At 39.7% G+C, this 18426-nt stretch overlaps 1 protein-coding gene across 1 annotated transcript; it reads right to left on the bottom strand.

The window, feature by feature from the left end:
* Window positions 1-3870: 3870 nt before the first annotated feature.
* On the bottom strand, window positions 3871-9049 carry foxl3 (forkhead box L3). Its single transcript, XM_066689147.1, has 3 exons — window positions 8718-9049; window positions 7221-7389; window positions 3871-5424 (listed from the first exon to the last, which is right to left on the bottom strand). Exons 1-3 carry the CDS (start codon window positions 8822-8824, stop codon window positions 4954-4956), a joined length of 747 nt encoding a protein of 248 aa, XP_066545244.1. The 5' UTR covers window positions 8825-9049; the 3' UTR covers window positions 3871-4953.
* Window positions 9050-18426: the final 9377 nt, after the last annotated feature.

Below are 18426 nucleotides of genomic sequence, written 5' to 3'. Positions count from 1 at the left end.
TTGAATCTGACCACGCTTTCCTCAGCTTCCATTACGTTCCTACCCCTTTGCCCACCCTATGGCCCTAGTTGCCTTGTATAGTTCTGTTTTCAAAATGAACATGCACATACAGTATTTTTCAATGTTGAGAGAGACTTTAGATTTTTGGTGTTGTTAAAGTAGGTTATATAATTTACTCTAACACAGGGTTCCTCATGACAAGATCTCACAGTTTGCTGTGGCTGGTATTGGAATTCCACATTTCAGAGCCAGGGTGAGACCCCCGGCCTAGTTTTACTCAAGCAGCAACTAGGATTTATTTTTAAGCCAGGGGTCACAGAGATGCCAGGTACTCAGTATATAATCGAGGAAGCTTAAACTGGAACAATTGAGAAAACAAACACAACTTGTACATTGGCTCTATGGACACCAGCTTGGAAAGAGCTAAACGTAAATATGAGGGAAAAAGCTCTTAAATGTGACATGGCAGTGAAATGTGTAATGAGTGTAAAATGAGTAATACTGTTGGAGTTTCAGATGCGAACAATATATCAGAGTGTGAGATCTGGGGAAGTGAACTGCAGCTGGAGATTATAGTTCAGCAAGTCACTGCAGAGACCTCAATGGCCTTTTCTCAGAGTACAATAAGATGATGTTTTGTATAATAAAACGTGCAAATCCATGTAATCTTGTGACTATGTAAACCCCTCCACTGCATTGAGAAACAGAACTGGTTGCAGCCAGCTTTGAAAAGAACATATAATGGCTTTGCTGCTTAATTATAGGCTACACGTAGGAATGTTCTTTACAATCCCGATCTGTCCCAGCTCCACACGTGGACAAATGGTCCGTGCTCCTCAGTAAAAACATGAAGATCAGGGATTGTGACGGTGAAAAAGTCCTAAGGAAAAGTCTGGTATATTGTCCCTGACAGAGGGAATAAGTTACGGTACATTTAGAAACTGTGAAGAGTTTAAAAACACATATAATTATATATCTGCATTAACCATTGTTATTACCTCCGGGAACACCTATTTATTCTGAATTGTATGGAAGTGTTTTTTGCTTGTGTATTAAATAGTGTCAGTGTTTTTATCTTCCCCAGGACCCTCATGAAAAGAGACTCTACCTCCTGTCACTCTCCTGGATTTCCTATCATGAATATATTCAGACATGCATAACAATAATCCCTTTTTCTTTTTCTTTCTTTCGTAAGATGTCTGTGGCTCTTAAATGTTTGTACTGAGCTGATTTGGCGGGTGCTTCAGTGGCACTATGTAACATCCAACTGAGGCTAAACTGGAACTTATTTATTTTATGTACGTTACAGCGCATCTGTAAAGCAGGAAGAGGGATCCATATTGTCCTTCCACTATACGCAGCACGCCTCTGGTCTCAAATACCCCACTGTATTTATAATGACAAGCTTCTCACAAGTGCCTAGAGGCTATTGCCAATAACAATCTTCATTATATCCCAGCTTATCTGGATATCAATATCCATCAAGCTGTGTTCAATTCTAGAGGCTATTAATGTATGTAAATGTACATAATAATACCAGCGATTGTTAATCAAAAACCTGTAAAGAACACACCACCTATCCAATTTGGTAAACACATATTACCCGTATTTAAATTAAGATTTTATAAATCCTTAGCTCCTTTCTTACAGGCATGGAGGAAAAAGCAAGCAGTCAGGATCCAAAAACGAATTAAGAAAATAATAAAGAAAGTGTTTAAAATTAAATGACCTATTTGTGTTTATGGTTTTGGTGTTATTAAAGTTGCACTCCGTTGGCTTCCCAATTTGCACGTTTCAGAGCAGTTTGCCTTGAGCTGAGAATCTCATCCAGGAGTTTTTGCGACTATTTTTTTAGAAAATGAAATTAGCTTACAGGGTATACTCTCTCAGCAGATGGCAATAAATGGATTGCTTTGATTTATTTATATGTTGGATTGTTTTAGTGGATGTGATTGGTAAATATATTTTCTCTGTGTCTGCTTTTAATTATGCAAGATTGTATTTATTTATTTAGTTTTAGTTTTGAGAGAGCCAGCAATGCATGCATTATTATTATTATTATTATTATTATTATTTTAATTTTAGAGTATATATAAATGGTTTTGTATTGATTAACAAATTACACCTAATTCCCTGGCGTGGGCAACATTTAATCATTTGATTGACACACTTGATTGTGATCGTGTCATTCTACATTCCAGTCTCCTCCTGTGCAACGCGGCCAGCCTTCGACCACATTTATGCTAAGCTAATTTTTCCTAAATATATCCCCGGCACTTGGCCCTTACATCAACAACTTTGTTAATGGAAACTTGCTGATCCATAACACTTCCCATGGTAGACACTTGCTTGGGGGCAACGGGGTATTAAAGTTAATATCAATGATCGATCAGAGGATTTGCAAGAAGGCATAAAGTATTTAATTATAATTGCATTAGGAATGGCATTGTAATGGCTCCAGCATTTGAATAAGGTCACGTCTCCAGCTCACCTTGCAAGTGTTGTGCTATATTAAATGCCACTCATGTTAAGTGCGTTGAAAACCTTCCTGATGTAGTCACAGCGTAATATAAAGGTTAAATTGAAAAATGTCCCTTCACAAGTGCAAACACTGCCATGATTGATATCCCTTGTAAGGAAAATAAATGTTAACAGACCCCCTTCTTAACTTGTGCCTTTATGAATACAATGTATTTTAATGGACTATTAGGATTAAATTTGGTATGTCGCAATTTTACTGGAATCGAAAAGGTCAGGGAAAGGATTAGCAGGTTTTGGGCGAGGTTGGACAGATTTGATGTGACTATGTTAATTCCCTCTGCGCAAGAACAAAGGTGGTTGTTTTCACATTCATATCTGAACCTCATTATCAGAAAAAATGTATCTTTAAATAAGAAAGGAAAAAAATAAACTCTTACAATTTGACATGAATCATAGAATCAATATGTATTTATATATATAATTTTAAATGATTATTGCTATGTTTTGGAAATATTTTCTGTGTTCTAATTTGTAGTTGACTATGGCTTATATCTCAAGCAGATAAGCCTTTGTTGAAATATCAAAATGCCTTTAATTTCACCCTTTGAAAATATTGCATTATTTAGGCTCTGTATACACTTGGTAACTCGGCCGTGCATTTCTTTGACTATTGTAATGTGTGTGTGTGTGTCATGCCACATATATTAATTGGGAAATAAACCTTTGCTGTATTAGCCTGCAGCCCCAAAAATTAGTCCATTACTAGTAATTGCTTGGGAGACATATTAGCTTTCAGTGTGACTGTGTGATGCCAAGACTACTGTGAATGGGTGTCCTCCGTTTTCAGCTCAGTGTTTTGTCAGAGCTCGGTCGTATCTTTAGCAAACACACAGTATAGCCCTGTTTCTATGGGTTCTGTGGGGAAGAACCATTATTCACAGCCTATGCTGCCTACCACTGAATATCAGTCTATGCCATACAGCCGCCCTGCAAAGTCCTAGAATTTGCTCTGAAGGAAAGCTGGGTCACAAGCTCACTGGAGAAGGACCACGGCACAGTGTTTGTCTCTATGTCCTTCACGTCAATAGAATTAAAATGTCTCTCAAAGGCTGACCATCGACCTGATTCAAACTCCATCAGCACAATCTGCCTACGCCAGCTGTTTGATCATATACACGCTAAATTGGACCGATGCAACGGTTCATGTTTACATGGATGAGTGTGACATTTACTGGAGCTGTAATATTACCTTTGGACATGGATTTGTGGGAATTTCATAGGACTGTAACCACCTTCATTTTCTCGCCGACAAACCCGCACGTCCTCAGCCCAACCAGAATTATATTTCAAGATGCTGTTTTGGTTGGTTTCTTCTTGACAGTATTTTTATTTTTTTATTTTTCAAAGACATTTACCGGCATGTAGGGCCATAAAGGACGATGACTAGTACCAGCCCTATCTTACGAAACAAGGCCTATGCACGTACACATTGACATACAATGACTGATCGCCATGCACTAGTGTCGAGACAGAAAGGTTGTCCTCAGTGGCCGGCTTCAGAAGTTCTACAGTGAAGAAGTCAGGAGTCAGAGGAGTCCAGTGTTAACAACAATACTGACCTTAGAACATTACGGTTTTTTTTTCACCTTCCTCCACAGTCTTCTACTCAGAATCACTGGAAAAGCAAATTCAGTATCAAAACAGCAGTGGGTCAGATTTTTGTAGCATAGCCTTCGTCATTCTGATGTCTCTGGCTGCTCCACTCTTATACTGTTCTGTGCTGAACAGACAGCAGCCCAGCCCAACTCTGCTCAACCCACTAGTCCTGCTTTGTCCTGTAGAAGTGTTGTACCAGACAGTGGAGTCCAGTGTGCTATGCTGCCAAATTGACCCAAAAGCTTGACCCAACACTACCGGCACTGAAAGAAGCATCGTAGAATGGATGGATATTTCTTCCCACAGTGTAAAGCTCAAGCTAGCCCTTTCTAACAGATCCAGCTTTGCTTTTGAAGACTCCCGTTTCTGATGCTGAGAAGACATTGCTTTGGCCTCTGTGGGTGTCTCTGGGTAACACATTTTCCTTTATCTGCACTATGCCAGGTGGCCACCGTACTGAAGTCTACATTTGAAGGCATTTTTGCTTCCTGTTCTTTGTCCTGTGCTTGGTTCCACACAGACAGTTTCATCTGACAGACTAACAGGACAGAACAAGCAAGGCCCTGAATTCTGTGTGCCTTTGTGCGGAGATGCAGAGGAGGAGTTTAGTACGGCACCAGGGCTGCATCCCCCCATGACAGCAGAGTCCTGTTCAGTCTCGGATAAGTATTTATTTGGCAAATGCTCTGTTTTTTTTTACTGGGGGAGGGGCAATATACATCGGGTGGATTTTTACAGGTGGGGGCACTAATAAAGTCTGGGATGCTGAGGTGGGTCCTAAGGGGTGAAGTGGCAGGGCTGAGCACTCTCTCAGTGTCACATGGTCCAGAAGTGCAGGTTGATGTGCTGGGGCTCCAGTAAGTTGACCTTGCCCACTGTCCCGCTGCACTGGGGCCTGAGTCCAGGCAGGGGGTCCGGGGCTGACAAGATGTAATCGATACTGAACTTGATCTCAGATTCTGGTTTCCCCATGGAGGCGTTGATCTGGGCCTGCCTGTGGCTGGGCTCGGTGGGGCAGAATGGGTCCGAGTCGCACTGTCTCTCCGGGGTCCTGTGGCGGCTGTCCGACAGGCAGACCGTGGGGAGGAAGGCCCCTGAAGGTGTATGGGGGGGAGAGGGCTCCTCGCCGTGCTCCCCTGCCGTATCCCTGAACCCCATCTTCAGGTTCCGCCTCCGCCGCCGCCTCCTGTAGTTCCCGTTCTCGAACAGATCCAGCATCGACTCGCAGCCCGTTGCGAATGTCCAGTAGTTCCCCTTGCCCTTCTCATTCCCCTCTGTCCTGGGCACCTGTGACCGAGAAAAAGGAGAAATGACGCTGGAGAAACTCCTGGTGGACAATATCTATTTGCAGGTCTTTGACCATTATTTTTTGTTATTGTCCAAATACACATGCAGATAAAAATATATCAATAAATATTAGGCTGCAGACTTCCACATTTGGAGGGTGACATTGTTTTATTATTATTCTTTTAAAGACAGATATTCTTCTAAACTCTTTCTCAGAGATCCTCAGCTATGTTGGTATACGATCCAAATTCAACCTAATGTATTTTCACATGTCCAATTATAATAAGATTCAGGACGCATTGAGCCAAGATGCCCCTGTTACGGACTAAGCTCTGTGGGAACACTAAGATGTGAAAAAGGCCCTTCTTTCACACAGGCAGTGGCAGGAGGACTGATGGGTCTTTTGCCTCTGTGGTAAATGGTCCATTGGAGAGGAAAAAAGTATTGGTAGATATTTTCGGCTCATGCTGCAGATTGAAGTTTATAAAAGCTTCAGTTCCAAATAAATGGGTAACAGAAAAAGGGAAACAGTGACTCAGATAAGTGAAACATGCAGAAACAAGGGCGGATGCTCTTTGTGTCCTGAGAATAAATCCACAGAGGAGTCTCAGTCTAAGAAGTTTAATATGGCTGAAAATTAACCACAGAATAACAACAGCAGCAGCACACATGAACACAGTCCTGCTGCAAAGTGCCCTGTGAGGCAAACTCGCCTCTTCCTGTGGCTTTTGCAAGTCACTGAGAAATTCATAGGCGCTTTCTCCATTTACCGTTAATCTCTGCATGAATCTGTAGCTATTTAAAGTCAAATGTGTTTTTTGTTTTTGGGAGATTTTCTTGCTCTTTCCCATCTGCCTTCATTTAGACTTTAATTTCAGCTGTTGCTCATTGTGCCAATGCGTCCCTCTCAGAATTAACCCACTGCTTGCCCTTAATTAGAGTGTGAAAAACCCTCAGAGATTTCAGCCAAAGCTGCGAGAGAGGGAAGCATTATGAAAGATAAATAAAATAATCATAACAAATATCACTTCACATAATTCTCAGTCAAGGTTTGTCTGTACATTTCTTTACTACAATGGTTCTGACCCATTTTTTTTAACAATTTCTGTGAGCGGTGAAGACAACGGCAATGTTTCTCCATTCAGACACAATGTATACAACGAGAATGCACTCAGACCAGAACCTGATCAAGACATGCACCTGTATTTTATACCAACCAATGAATATTATATATGCAGAATATCTATCTATCTCAAATAAACAGGATGAATGAAGGTGTGAAGTTAGTATTTATCCAGTCAGTTTCAAATAAATTTCTCCAAATCTGATGTCCTGCCCTGATTTGATGTATCTCCAGCAGTAATTCCATATAGCAAACTATATTATTCTTCTATTTAATTTAGCAGACACCTTTATCCAGGGTGACGTACATACACAACCATCACTATGAAAGTGAATCATGAAACACATTGAATAAAACAAAGGCAGAAGATAAGATTAGAAGGGTCTACAGGTGCAGTCTAAACATAATTGTGGGGGGTCAAAATCTATCACTGGGCAACTCAGAAATAAAAGCCAACCTGGGCAGTTGGACAACAGAGGCAAGCTGTGACTCTTTGAATTGAAGGTTAGGGGACATCACTTGTATAAACCCTGTTGATGAGAGAATTAAAATAAAGAAAAACACTGTAAGTGTGATCCTTACCACTAATTCTAATGCGGGTTTAGACCGATGCTTGCAGTGTTCGTTTTATATGCATAGAAAGGAGGGATGAGAGCGTTCCAGTTCTTTGTACCTTTATGAAGCAGCTGTTGAGCGAGAGGTTGTGTCGGATGGAGTTCTGCCATGCTCTCTGGTTGGATCGGTAGTATGGGAACTTCTTCATGATGAACTCGTAGATCCCCGACAGGGTCACTCGGCTGTCCGGGCTTTGCTGTATGGCCATTGCAATGAGGGCGATGTAACTGAAATGGGAACCGAAACAGAAACTGGTCAGTCAGTGTAGGAGAGTACCTTTAATTGGTTTGGCAGAGAACCACAATATTAAAGAAAAAGGTTTCAGATGTCTTTTAATCCAAAATAAGTAAGGTGAAAGATATGCACATCTCAAAATGTATGGTATATTTTATATTATAATTTAGAAAACTATTACTCAAGAACCAAAGAACATGGTTTGTGCGTTTGTGGTTACAAGGTTTCTATTCCATGAAAACCTATAACCAATAAACTACTATTTAAATGTATTATTAAAAATAACATTTTAAAATACTAAACTATTTAAACAGTAATATAGCTTTAAATGATTATGATGATCAGTGAATAAATGATATATTATGCTTTACAATATAAACTGTTTATTTGAAGGTATTAATTAGTGTGCATTAACAATCTCAATTAAGATCAGTCTATAATAGTTACAATAATAGTACAGTACCATGTTCACATTGGGTGAACAGAAATGTACCCAGAAATGTATACTTTGTTGTTTGCATTTATGTTTTCCTGATTATATCAGACCAAATCCCTGTAAAATCATGTAATTGGTGGTCTGCTCAAATACACATTTTTGTGTTGGGTCAATATTTTGTTTTCCAATAATAATACATATTAAATTGGACTTAGTGTACTTAAACGTTAACTTTAAATTAAAAATACATTAACAGTAATATATGTATTATTCAGTTCACACAAATACATACACATGATAAATACATGCACTATTCTAAATCTGGAAATCACTTTATTAATGATAAATGATGTGTAACAATACATGCATGCAATAATTAAATACTAGAATATAAGAAATGTATAGGAAATAAAAGAACATAAGGTTATAAAGTTTGATGAGGCCCTAATGATAAAATATTAAATATTAATTAAATTACTGAAATTATTCAAATAAGCATCAAAACTGGCGCCTCACAAAAAAGATTTCCTCTGGACGAGCCGTGCAGTGCGCTTACTAAACCTGTCAACGCGTTCTTCTTAGTTTGAACATATAATGGAGGCTACTAGTTACTTTAAGTCGGTAACTTCGTATATTGCAATTAACTGTTTACAAATATCATGAACAGGACCTAAATAAAACTAATAAAACATGTTTAAAGATTTAATGTATGATGTATGATTCACAATATATTACGTTTAAGAAAAGTAATACATTTTGGAATGAATAATTCGCTGAGCTCTAGAATTATTATTAGGCTATTTTGTATTATTATTATTTTTTATAATAATAATTATTAGGCTATTGTTATAATAATAATAATAATAATAATAAGACTGAATTTACCTGTAAGCAGGTCGGCACATTTTTTTCTCCTCATCCGAGCTACACGTCGGGTACCCGTCCCCGTCATAATTAAAACAGTTATAAGGATACTGCGAATTATCAAACATAGTTGGACACTTTCTTGAGTGCGCCGACAAGATCAGGAAGCCGGAGAAAAAGAAACGGGCGACACCAATGGCGCTTTATGGTGACTGAAGAGCCTGCCAAGTCCTTTTGGGCTTGATGAGGTCCCCCCACCTCCGGTCTGTGCAAGTGGACAACCCAGTGATACAGCCTGGTGGTGCAATAGCCTGTCTGTTACCCCACGACTCGCATCCCCTGGTGGTGCAAGTGCTGACAGCGGAGTAAGTGCGCATCGCAGGAACCTCAGTCTGAACCTATTGGGCGTGATCAACCAGTAGCTACAGAAGGTCTCCCCCACCCCTTCAATCTGGGTGGTCTAGTTTTCTTTTATTTGTTATGCCCCCTTTCGGCCCTATTTACAGCTCCACAGACCAACATGCCCAAATAAACAACCCCACCATGCGTAAAACACTGTAAACGCGTTTAGGAACCTTTCTGATTAGTTTCTGCTCTGTGTATATGTATACACCGAATAAGTTACTTTCTCTCTGTGTGTATTTTCTTTTTCGTATTGGGGGGTTGTTGTTGATTCATCGACCGACAGAAGTTGCAGCCAACAATGCGAGTTCCGCAGATCTAATCTATAATACGGTATAATAGGCATAAATTGTGTTTCCGTGACTAAAAGGGAGAGATTTGGGTTCAAAGGCATTTGGAGCAGAGCGTTTTTAAGGGGCTACTGTCAGGCAGAGGAGAGCAGGCAAAATAGCCCCCGGCGGCGGGCTGCTTGTGTGGCCCTTGATCTGGGAGAGAGATTCGGGGAACAGCCCGGGTTGCGCCGGCATGGAGGAGACTGGAACCATTTCACAGCGCTAGGCTGTTTCCCCAGTCTTTTCTTGTGTTGTTTTCTGTTTTCTTTCCCTCTAAATGGTGCAAATCATGGCCGGAATCCCAGCGTCCCGGAGTCTTCAGCAAAATAGGTGTTTGTTTATTGAAGTAACAAACATTTGCAGCTTGAATATAAACGCGGAGTAGTGTGTGATCATTCACATGTATTACTTTCCATTAGTCTATTATTATACGTGTTTTAAACTATATGCCTAGGTTGTGCTGTGTTGTTGTAACAACAAGAATAATAATCAAATGTATATTAATATGATTATTATTAGTGTAGCAGTATTTTAATTGACATTTTCTACGGCTATATATAAAAGGTTATATGCAAACAGAGTTCAAATGTGACAGTAGAGATCAGATTATAGAAGGAAAATCAGTATCGAGCATCAATAGAAATCGAAGGCAAATTAATTACCTACAGGAAGCATTTAATAAACACAGCATTGTAATATGCAGCGGTATAAACGGATAATTCGTGAAGCAATCAATCTGTCAATCTGGGAGCACAGTAAGCACATTCAATGATGTATTAATATTGATTTATTCTGTTCTTAAATCTGAATACAGAACTGCTGTATTAGACCTCACCGAATGCGGATTAAAGATATAGTGAATTAGCTTCACAAATTAATTGTGGCGACGAATGAAGCGCATATTATGAATTAATGACCTTGCCGAAAGTATAGGTTATGTGTAATGTTGGAAAGCAAATCTGAGAAAGATAAGCAGGTTTAATAGAAACAATAATATGTAATAATACATATTATTTTTTTAGATATACTTATTTACCAGTGCAATATTTCCAAAATGTGTTGATCACTGTTTCAGTCTGGAAAATATTGTATTAATTTGTTTGTATTTGTTTATTTATTTTAAATATATCCAGCAGTAGCCTACCTGGGCAATTTTTACTGAATTTAAAACATTCACTGTATTGCTTCTTAAACATTTCTCTTGGTCTTGTACCTCAGTAAAATCACCCGTGGCCAAGCAGGCCTTATAGGTGGTCCCTTAATTAAACGTGTCTTAATTGCTTTCAAACTCAGAGCTGAAGTAAAAGGCAAATAATCTGTAATGAATGGTTATGATGAACATATTTATTGGTTTTCGGCAGGTGTCATCAGTCGGCTCCTGGCGGGTCTGTATGATTTTGGGGAAGTAAATAGCCAGGAGCTAGAAGAGCTACACGCTTTGAGCAGCAGCACTGTAAGTGAGATCTTAGGTAGAAGTTCAGACAGCACCATAACATGCCGCTGATGACGTGTTGTCAGGGATGCAGATAATACTCTTCAATAATTAAGAGATTAATAAAATACGAGTGACGCCCCCCCCACCCCCTCTCTCTCAGCTGAATTTGCCATTACCATTATATCTGAGGTTAGTATAGCACTATAGCCCACAAATTAATTGCAGTTTTTCCCATTGCAATTCCATTAAGCATTAAATAGGCATTAAAGGAATTTATATTTCAAGAAAATAAAAAGGCAATGAAATATGTATGCTTTTGTACGTATTCAAAATAGTGGAGGTGGTTCGCGAGCAGACATTTCCATTACTAATCCGTCATTACCACCTGAAAGACATGAGCTACTCAATCTTGATGTGTGAACCCCTCTAAGCCTTAAGACACCCCTCAGTTGAAAACCACTGGTGGAGATGGAGTTGGCATTTCCAGACATTTGGTGGCTGGGTGGGCAAGGGGGACGGGTCATTGATTAGTGTTTGATTGATTGCAAATGAATCTGCAAATGTTGGGTCCTGGGCTGGCCTGCTGTGTTCCATAGCCCATTCAGTGACTGTTTGTACAACTGTGTATTGCACTTCTATCAGTCATAAATGCTAACAATATAGTGGATATATCAGTATGGCCCTTGCGCTCTGATTTAAGAAATAGTTTTTGCTGTTTTGTTTGCCAAATACAATTGTCAGTCAGTAAGACTGACGGCCCATGCCTTTGCAAAATTCTGATAAACTCTACAACAGCTTAACAGTAATTCCCAATGTAGGTCTATAGATATGCTATTGCACAACTACAAGTCTATGCAGTGAAACATTTATGTCTGCTTCAAAACGTTAACATACCTCTTCATTATGATGCTGACTTCTGCATTAAAAATCCAAACTATTGTAAGAAGTAGTAATACTAGGGGATAAGAATAGCTGATGCAAATCCCCATGCAGTACTTTTTACTGCCACTAATTCAGTATTTTGTACTGGTTTAACCATTGAGTTCCTAAATATCTGAAAACGTGTTTGAAGTGATTTGGACACATGATTGTTACTTGAAGCTGCTCTAGTGGAAAAGCCACCCTCATTTCAGAATCCACGGATAGATACAATGTAACAGAAGCTAGATATGTAGAACATTTAATATATCATTAAATCAAATAAAATAAAAAACCAATAACGCCCTGCAAACACCCTCTCCCATGGAAAAATCGAGACCACTACAACTATTGAATTTTAATTAATAAATTACATATTTTACCCCCGGTTTATTAGTGTATTGTTATTATTCAAATTGCGTTACTGAGGCCTGTTGCCCACCCACCTCCTACAGACCGGGGTGGGTCTCCTGTGGATGAATGGCTGCTTCTACTGTAAAATGTACTGTACAGTACACTGACATAATTATCCAATTTTAGGCTTTTAATTGTCGATATTGAAACTACGTCACTTACCTGTCGCACTTGCGGACACGGCGCTGGAAACGGCCCCTCAGGGAAGACGCATCTGAGCGCTCCGGGGACGGGCCTTCAACATGCACGCCAAGAAATTACATGATTACATTTGATTAAGCGTTGATTAAGCGTTGATTAAGGCTTTTATAACTTCTATTACAGTTTCCCGCTCCCTCTGACGGAAAGGCATGGATGCTGTGAGAGACGGGTTGCATTGTCGCGAGTCAAGGCATTACATTAGTCCGAGTTAACTTTGAAGTAAGAATGTTCCAGAAGGTCGTGTATTTTTGAAGTATTGAAGCTACATACATAACATGTTTAATGTTTTTTCTTTCTTTTCTTTTTTCGACCAGGGCAACTGTTAGTAATAGACCTGCTTCATATTCTGTACAAAAAAAAAAAAAGTTTTAAGCCTATAATAAACGCGTTTAATTGTAATGCAATATGCTGAGCTTTTTATTTACACTCCATAAAAATATCTCAAATCACTTGCCGGCCCATTGGTGCAGTAATAAAACCATCATTATTATACAACAGCATTATTACTACATTCAGACTTTCTCATACAAGACAAATATTGTTGTCTGCGCATGAGCAAGTTAGCATCTTGTATGTCGCTTTTGTAGCACAGTGCCCTGTTGCTATTATTATTATTATTATTATTATTATTATTATTATTATTTATTTATTTTTATTATTTTTTTTTTTCTTCTAAGTGGACAAGGGCATTTTAAGCTTTTTTGAATGATGATTATGTATTAGGGAAGCAGTACTTGTTCTTTCTTTGTGTCAATAATGTAGCTACTAGCAAACCTTACCAACCGCTGATCTTGGTAGCAAGGAAATGTGGACCAGAAAATGAAAAGTTCAGCCCCAGTTTAAAAAAGCCGAACATTTCTGTTCAAGTATCTGAAAAGGCAGTTATATAAATACATAGGAGATATCTGGTCTTATTATAGGCTATTGCATTCATTTAAAACTTCCATCATCCTTATACATTCCAATGCTGTGTGCCCTTTTATTTTTGTGTTTGTGGATTGGCAAATTGCAAACAAGTAGAGATAAAACAATTAAGTGGTTTAGCAGTTCATTTCTCCCTGTGTCCCACTAACCAGCTCACCTTCCATACTGTATCACTATTCTGTCAGTACTGTATAAAATAGACAGTCTTTAAAGTATTTGAGTTGAGTAGAAATGTGAGGCATGTGGGCAAATCTGTAAATTATAATCATTCTGTCCTATAGGTCCGTTTCCAGTCCGAGATTCTGGCCCCCTCACGTCTAGACCCGTGGTGGCACCCCTGGATAACGGTAAGAGAAGGTGTGGGAAGAGCTGGGGACTCTGTATACGCTGTGAAGTGTGCTAGTAAAAATGTCTAGTCTTTGGTCTAGGCCACAGTGAGAGTATTAGAGTTGAGGCTGACTCTGGGTTTGTTGACGGAACATCTGGATGAAATTCTGGGGCCGATCAGCAGCTAGAAACCCAACAAGCAAGTTGCCCGAATGGAGCTTATCTGCTTTTCAATCTTTCTCATGTCCTCGGACTGGCTGTTTAAAGATGACACCCTGATATGAAACAACGAGCCAAAGCTAAACGTTCCCTTTGTTCTTTCCATGCTTCAGAAAAACCACTAACTTACTGGTGGTTGTCATTAGCTTTCCAAGGAAATAATTACGCTAATTTGGTCCCAGCGTGCCCAGACTGACTCGTTTCAGGACTGGATGTTGATTGCAATAAGGGTCAGTGTCTGTAGGTTGCAATGTCATTGAAGCCACATGTGCCTCTGAATGCTTTTTAGGTTTGGACTAAGATAACTTTTTGGCAGTAAGGGTGCATTCTGTATAAAAGCATTAATGACACACAAAGAAACAGTATCCTTCCGGAGAGTGTCCTCTGCTGCCACTTACCGAATGCAGTCGGACGCAAACGAGTGCAGCTTGAGTGACATGCCTGGAAATTCAAAAATACACAAGCAGGTTTTATCGTCAGGAGAGAGATGGCCTCGATGCCACAGTCAGACCCACAGGGCGGTGTGGGATGTTTTTGGGAAAGTAAATGTCTGAAAGAGAGAAATCAGATAGTGGAACTCAAAAGACAGATCTCAGATGTGGAGTCTCAGGGGAGGGTAGATGCTTTCCCATGACATCATTTCCTAACAACCTAGCAGGCAGTCTGTGGCGCTGTGGGTCAGGGGTGTTTGAGTGCCTTGTATTGTGGTCCCCATCTCTCAGTTTTCTTGTCTGCGTCTCTTTCTTACGTGTTTTCCTTTCATTCTGAGAATGATTTGGTCTGCGTACGTGAACCGTTGTGCGGTTTTGCCTTGGGCTGCTAAAGCCATGAGAAGATTGACGTTTGCCAAATTAATAAATTAATAATAAAATGAAGTCATAATACCAAACTGACATATCTGGAATTGTGCTGTGAGCATGACACAGGTTTTGTTGTAAAGGTGGGAAATCGTTCTAGTGCAACCTGTTAAAGAATGCTTTCATGAATGATAAATTATTTATTGTATTAATTACTACTACTTCTTCTTCTGCTACTACTGCCATGAATAATTCAGCCATTTTGTGCTTGGTGTGGTGAATACATAGCATGTTTATAAAATAGCCTTTTGCAAGTAGAATGTCAGTCTGTAGATTGTGAGCGCATTATTACTAGACAGAAGAATGAGCAGTATTTATTAAGATATACTAAGCATCATCCAAAAAATGAAATAACTTAGATTAATGCCGTTTTAACTTTATTTTTGGGTAGTGTGGCAAAGTGTGTGGACTGGTGACACAAAGGAGGCATGTCAGCCTATGCCTGACCAAAGCCCTATTCCCCTTATGAGGCCTGCAGTACCAGTATAAAGCCCTCTAGAGGGCCTCTGTCTGCAGAAGATCACTTCCCCAATCATAGATCATGCAACTCACCTGTTGTCAAGCACAGGTGCGGTCAATTAAGCCTATATAGAGGCCTGGGGCAGAACGAAGGGGGAGAGCTGTAACAGTGGTATGCACAGAGATGCCATAGCTGGTAACTGGGAGTAAATGTGAAATGCTACACTCTATCAGTGATTATAGATAAAGATCTATAGAGGCCATGGAATATTTTAGGCTAAGGGACAAAGAGTGACTATCATCTATAGTTGGGAACTGGGTGGGACTCTGGATTCATACACCACCACTCCAGGGACTTTACCAGAGTTGCTACTGGAATTACTAACACTTGATTCTTGATGATGGGCCACACTCACGTTGGGTACCTTTGTTTGGGTATCACACTGCTGAACTGTTGTGTAGCATCCTGTAGCTGACCTATTGCAATTCATGACTAAGCTGATGTGCAGATTTGAGGTATCTGCAATACAGGCTACTAGACACTGTGGTTGTGTATGAGAACTGAATGCTTTCTAAGAAGTAACTGTGTGCAAATGCTTTTCAATCTGTTTTGGACACTGTATGGATCTATCTTTGGGAGTTGTATTGATTTCTACCCGGGGTCACACATCCTGGACCCCAGTTGCCCCAGTACCCCAGGTCTTCCAACACTCTGTAAAGCTTTAACATTCTCAGATCTGTGAATAATAATCAAGTGAGTTCTATTAAGACAATAATTCGTGATTAAGTAGTGAAGTGGAAAACATGCTGTAGTACTGCACGACTAGGGCTGAGGATCTCTGATCTAGGCATTCTTCTTTCCTGTTTGTAGCCCAAGAATGCACTAGGTGGCGCCAAATGACAATAAAATGGTTTCTGGTACACTTGAATAGGATGTGGGACTACTCCAATCTAAGTAATTCTTGCTGTCACAGGCCACGGCCCAAATCGCACACTTGCTGGATGTACTATGGTCGCCATCTTAATAGGGACCCCATACCTTAGGGAATGAGTGAAGGCTGCCTAAACACACTTTTGTGCCCTTCACTGCTCCCTTTGACAGGGTATACAAAACCGTACACTGATGCTGAAGTGTTTTAGTGCTAAAGGTGGAGACAAGTCAATTGGAAAAATTTTGAAAATATGGCATTGGTGGGTGCATGTAAATGTAATGTAAATATAGCTATAGCTAGGCAGTTGTAGATATTGTTCAGTTATTTATCAAGGAAAATATTTTAAAGATTCATGTTGTAAGGAGTGACAAATATAAAATTAATCTATAATTATGATTTAAATATATAGGATTAAAAATGACAGTAGGAAAAACTTTTCAACTGCAATCTGACAAGAAAAGATTGTGTAGCTTCTTTCTTGGTCAGAGGTAAAGGCGCTGAATGCTTAAGCTTAAGTGTGTCACAATTAATGCTTTTAGCTTCTCCCTGCACCCTATGCCCTCGCTGACTCAAGTACAGACTCTGAGACATCAGCAGAACGTCATGCCAAGTGTACACTTGTCGAAAGGTGTAGGGAGCAAGTGTGTGATTTGGGACGTGGCCCCAGTTTGAATCTTGCATTCATCCCTGAGTGCACAGTGCATTATGTGGAGGATAAATAGGTCCACTCCACTCTGAGTTTCAAATTGTATTTATTATACACTATCTGTTTCCATAGAATATCTGCCAACACTTGAAATTAGGGTTTTTAGAACTCTTCATAATCTTGGATGTATTCGGTTTTACAGTATATTTAACCTGAAAATTACTACCGTATATTATGATTAACTGTATCTTAGCAACCAACAATGGATTGTTTTCATACACAAACTATTTTCTTCAAAAAAAACTACAAACAGAAATCCACTGCCACATCTCCATGAAATTAAACACTTCTTTAGGTAATATTTAAAGTTCAAACAGAAATATACATAGATATGTTTAGACACAAGAGAAACAAAGTGTAGAGGAACCGATCAGAATGATTACATTCCAAGTACATTTTTTAATAAGCAAAATAGATCTCTTTATATTCTTTATTCAAGAATTTAAGGAATATAAAGAAGCTTTACTTTGCTTTATAATAGAACATTTGTTTTAGTTTTCGGTTGTCATGCTGCTTTCCATTTTCCAGTTGCCAACAGTTACCTTGTAGATTTCTCAGACATCTTCCCTTTTCTCCTTTTTTATCCCCCCTGAACTTGCTTACTCAGCATGTTGCATAAAGAAAGATTTTCCAAGGAGAATGAGGCAAATCAAAAGGAGTGGCTGACAGGAAATGACAAACTAGCCAGTGAAGCGCAATGCCCCCACCTCCTGTGACCCATCGCCCCAGCCCCCCCCGCCCCCACTGTCTGGAGCCCACTGTGTTCTGCTCTCTGTGGTTCAGCCAGTTGCAGAGGGCAGCCCATCTCTTCATGGGAAACACCCTGTGGCTTCTGGGCAGCAATTCCCTCTGTAGCCAGGGCAAGCAGCTCCCTGCCTTGGGGCTCCAGACAGGCTCTTATGCTGTTTTTGTGTTCCGCCTTGCCTCTCAGACACTTAATTGAACCAATTAACTGTGTAAATGGGCTACATTGGACATTGCCTTGGGGTCTTCAGCAGCTGGCTGCATAGAGGTGCCTGCAGGAGTGTATCCCTCCATGACTCCCCAGCTGTGTATCTGAACCTGTCCTGAAAATCTGATAATCTGAGTCCCTTGTACCACAGTTCAGGGCCGTATTATCCAACAGTAGGCACTGTGCCAAGGGCCTACGAATCCTAGGGCCTAGGAAAAAGGTGTTGACCATGTTTTTTTGGTTGTATTAAGAACATAACAATTTGCATAGTGAATAAATTGTCTGTTAAGGCCTGTAATATTTGGTCATTGTATTTGCTGTATTTCTTAAGCTATAGAGATCTGGTAGATACTTTGAATGAGCTGCATTCAGAGAAAGTGAAGAGATTTAAGACTGAGGCCTGGCATTATGGAGGTGACTGAAGGTACCCATTCCTTTTCTCATGGTAGTTAATTTAATTCAGAAAACTAACTGTCTTATTTTGGAGATTTTGCAGTACCTGTTTCTCTCAATGGCTACAAGATTATTAGAGGTAAAAGGATATTTGTAATTTAAAAAAAGACTAAGGTTTTAAAACATACCTTGCCTACAAACACAGAGCTGCCAAAGCTCTCGCACTGAGCAAAAAAGAAAAAAGTTGCAGTTAAATACA

Source organism: Amia ocellicauda, chromosome 17, assembly GCF_036373705.1.
Source record: "Amia ocellicauda isolate fAmiCal2 chromosome 17, fAmiCal2.hap1, whole genome shotgun sequence".
Lineage (NCBI taxonomy): Eukaryota > Metazoa > Chordata > Actinopteri > Amiiformes > Amiidae > Amia > Amia ocellicauda.
The sequence above is the reverse complement of the archived record's forward strand: the minus strand, read 5'-3'. Positions and strand labels throughout refer to the sequence as shown.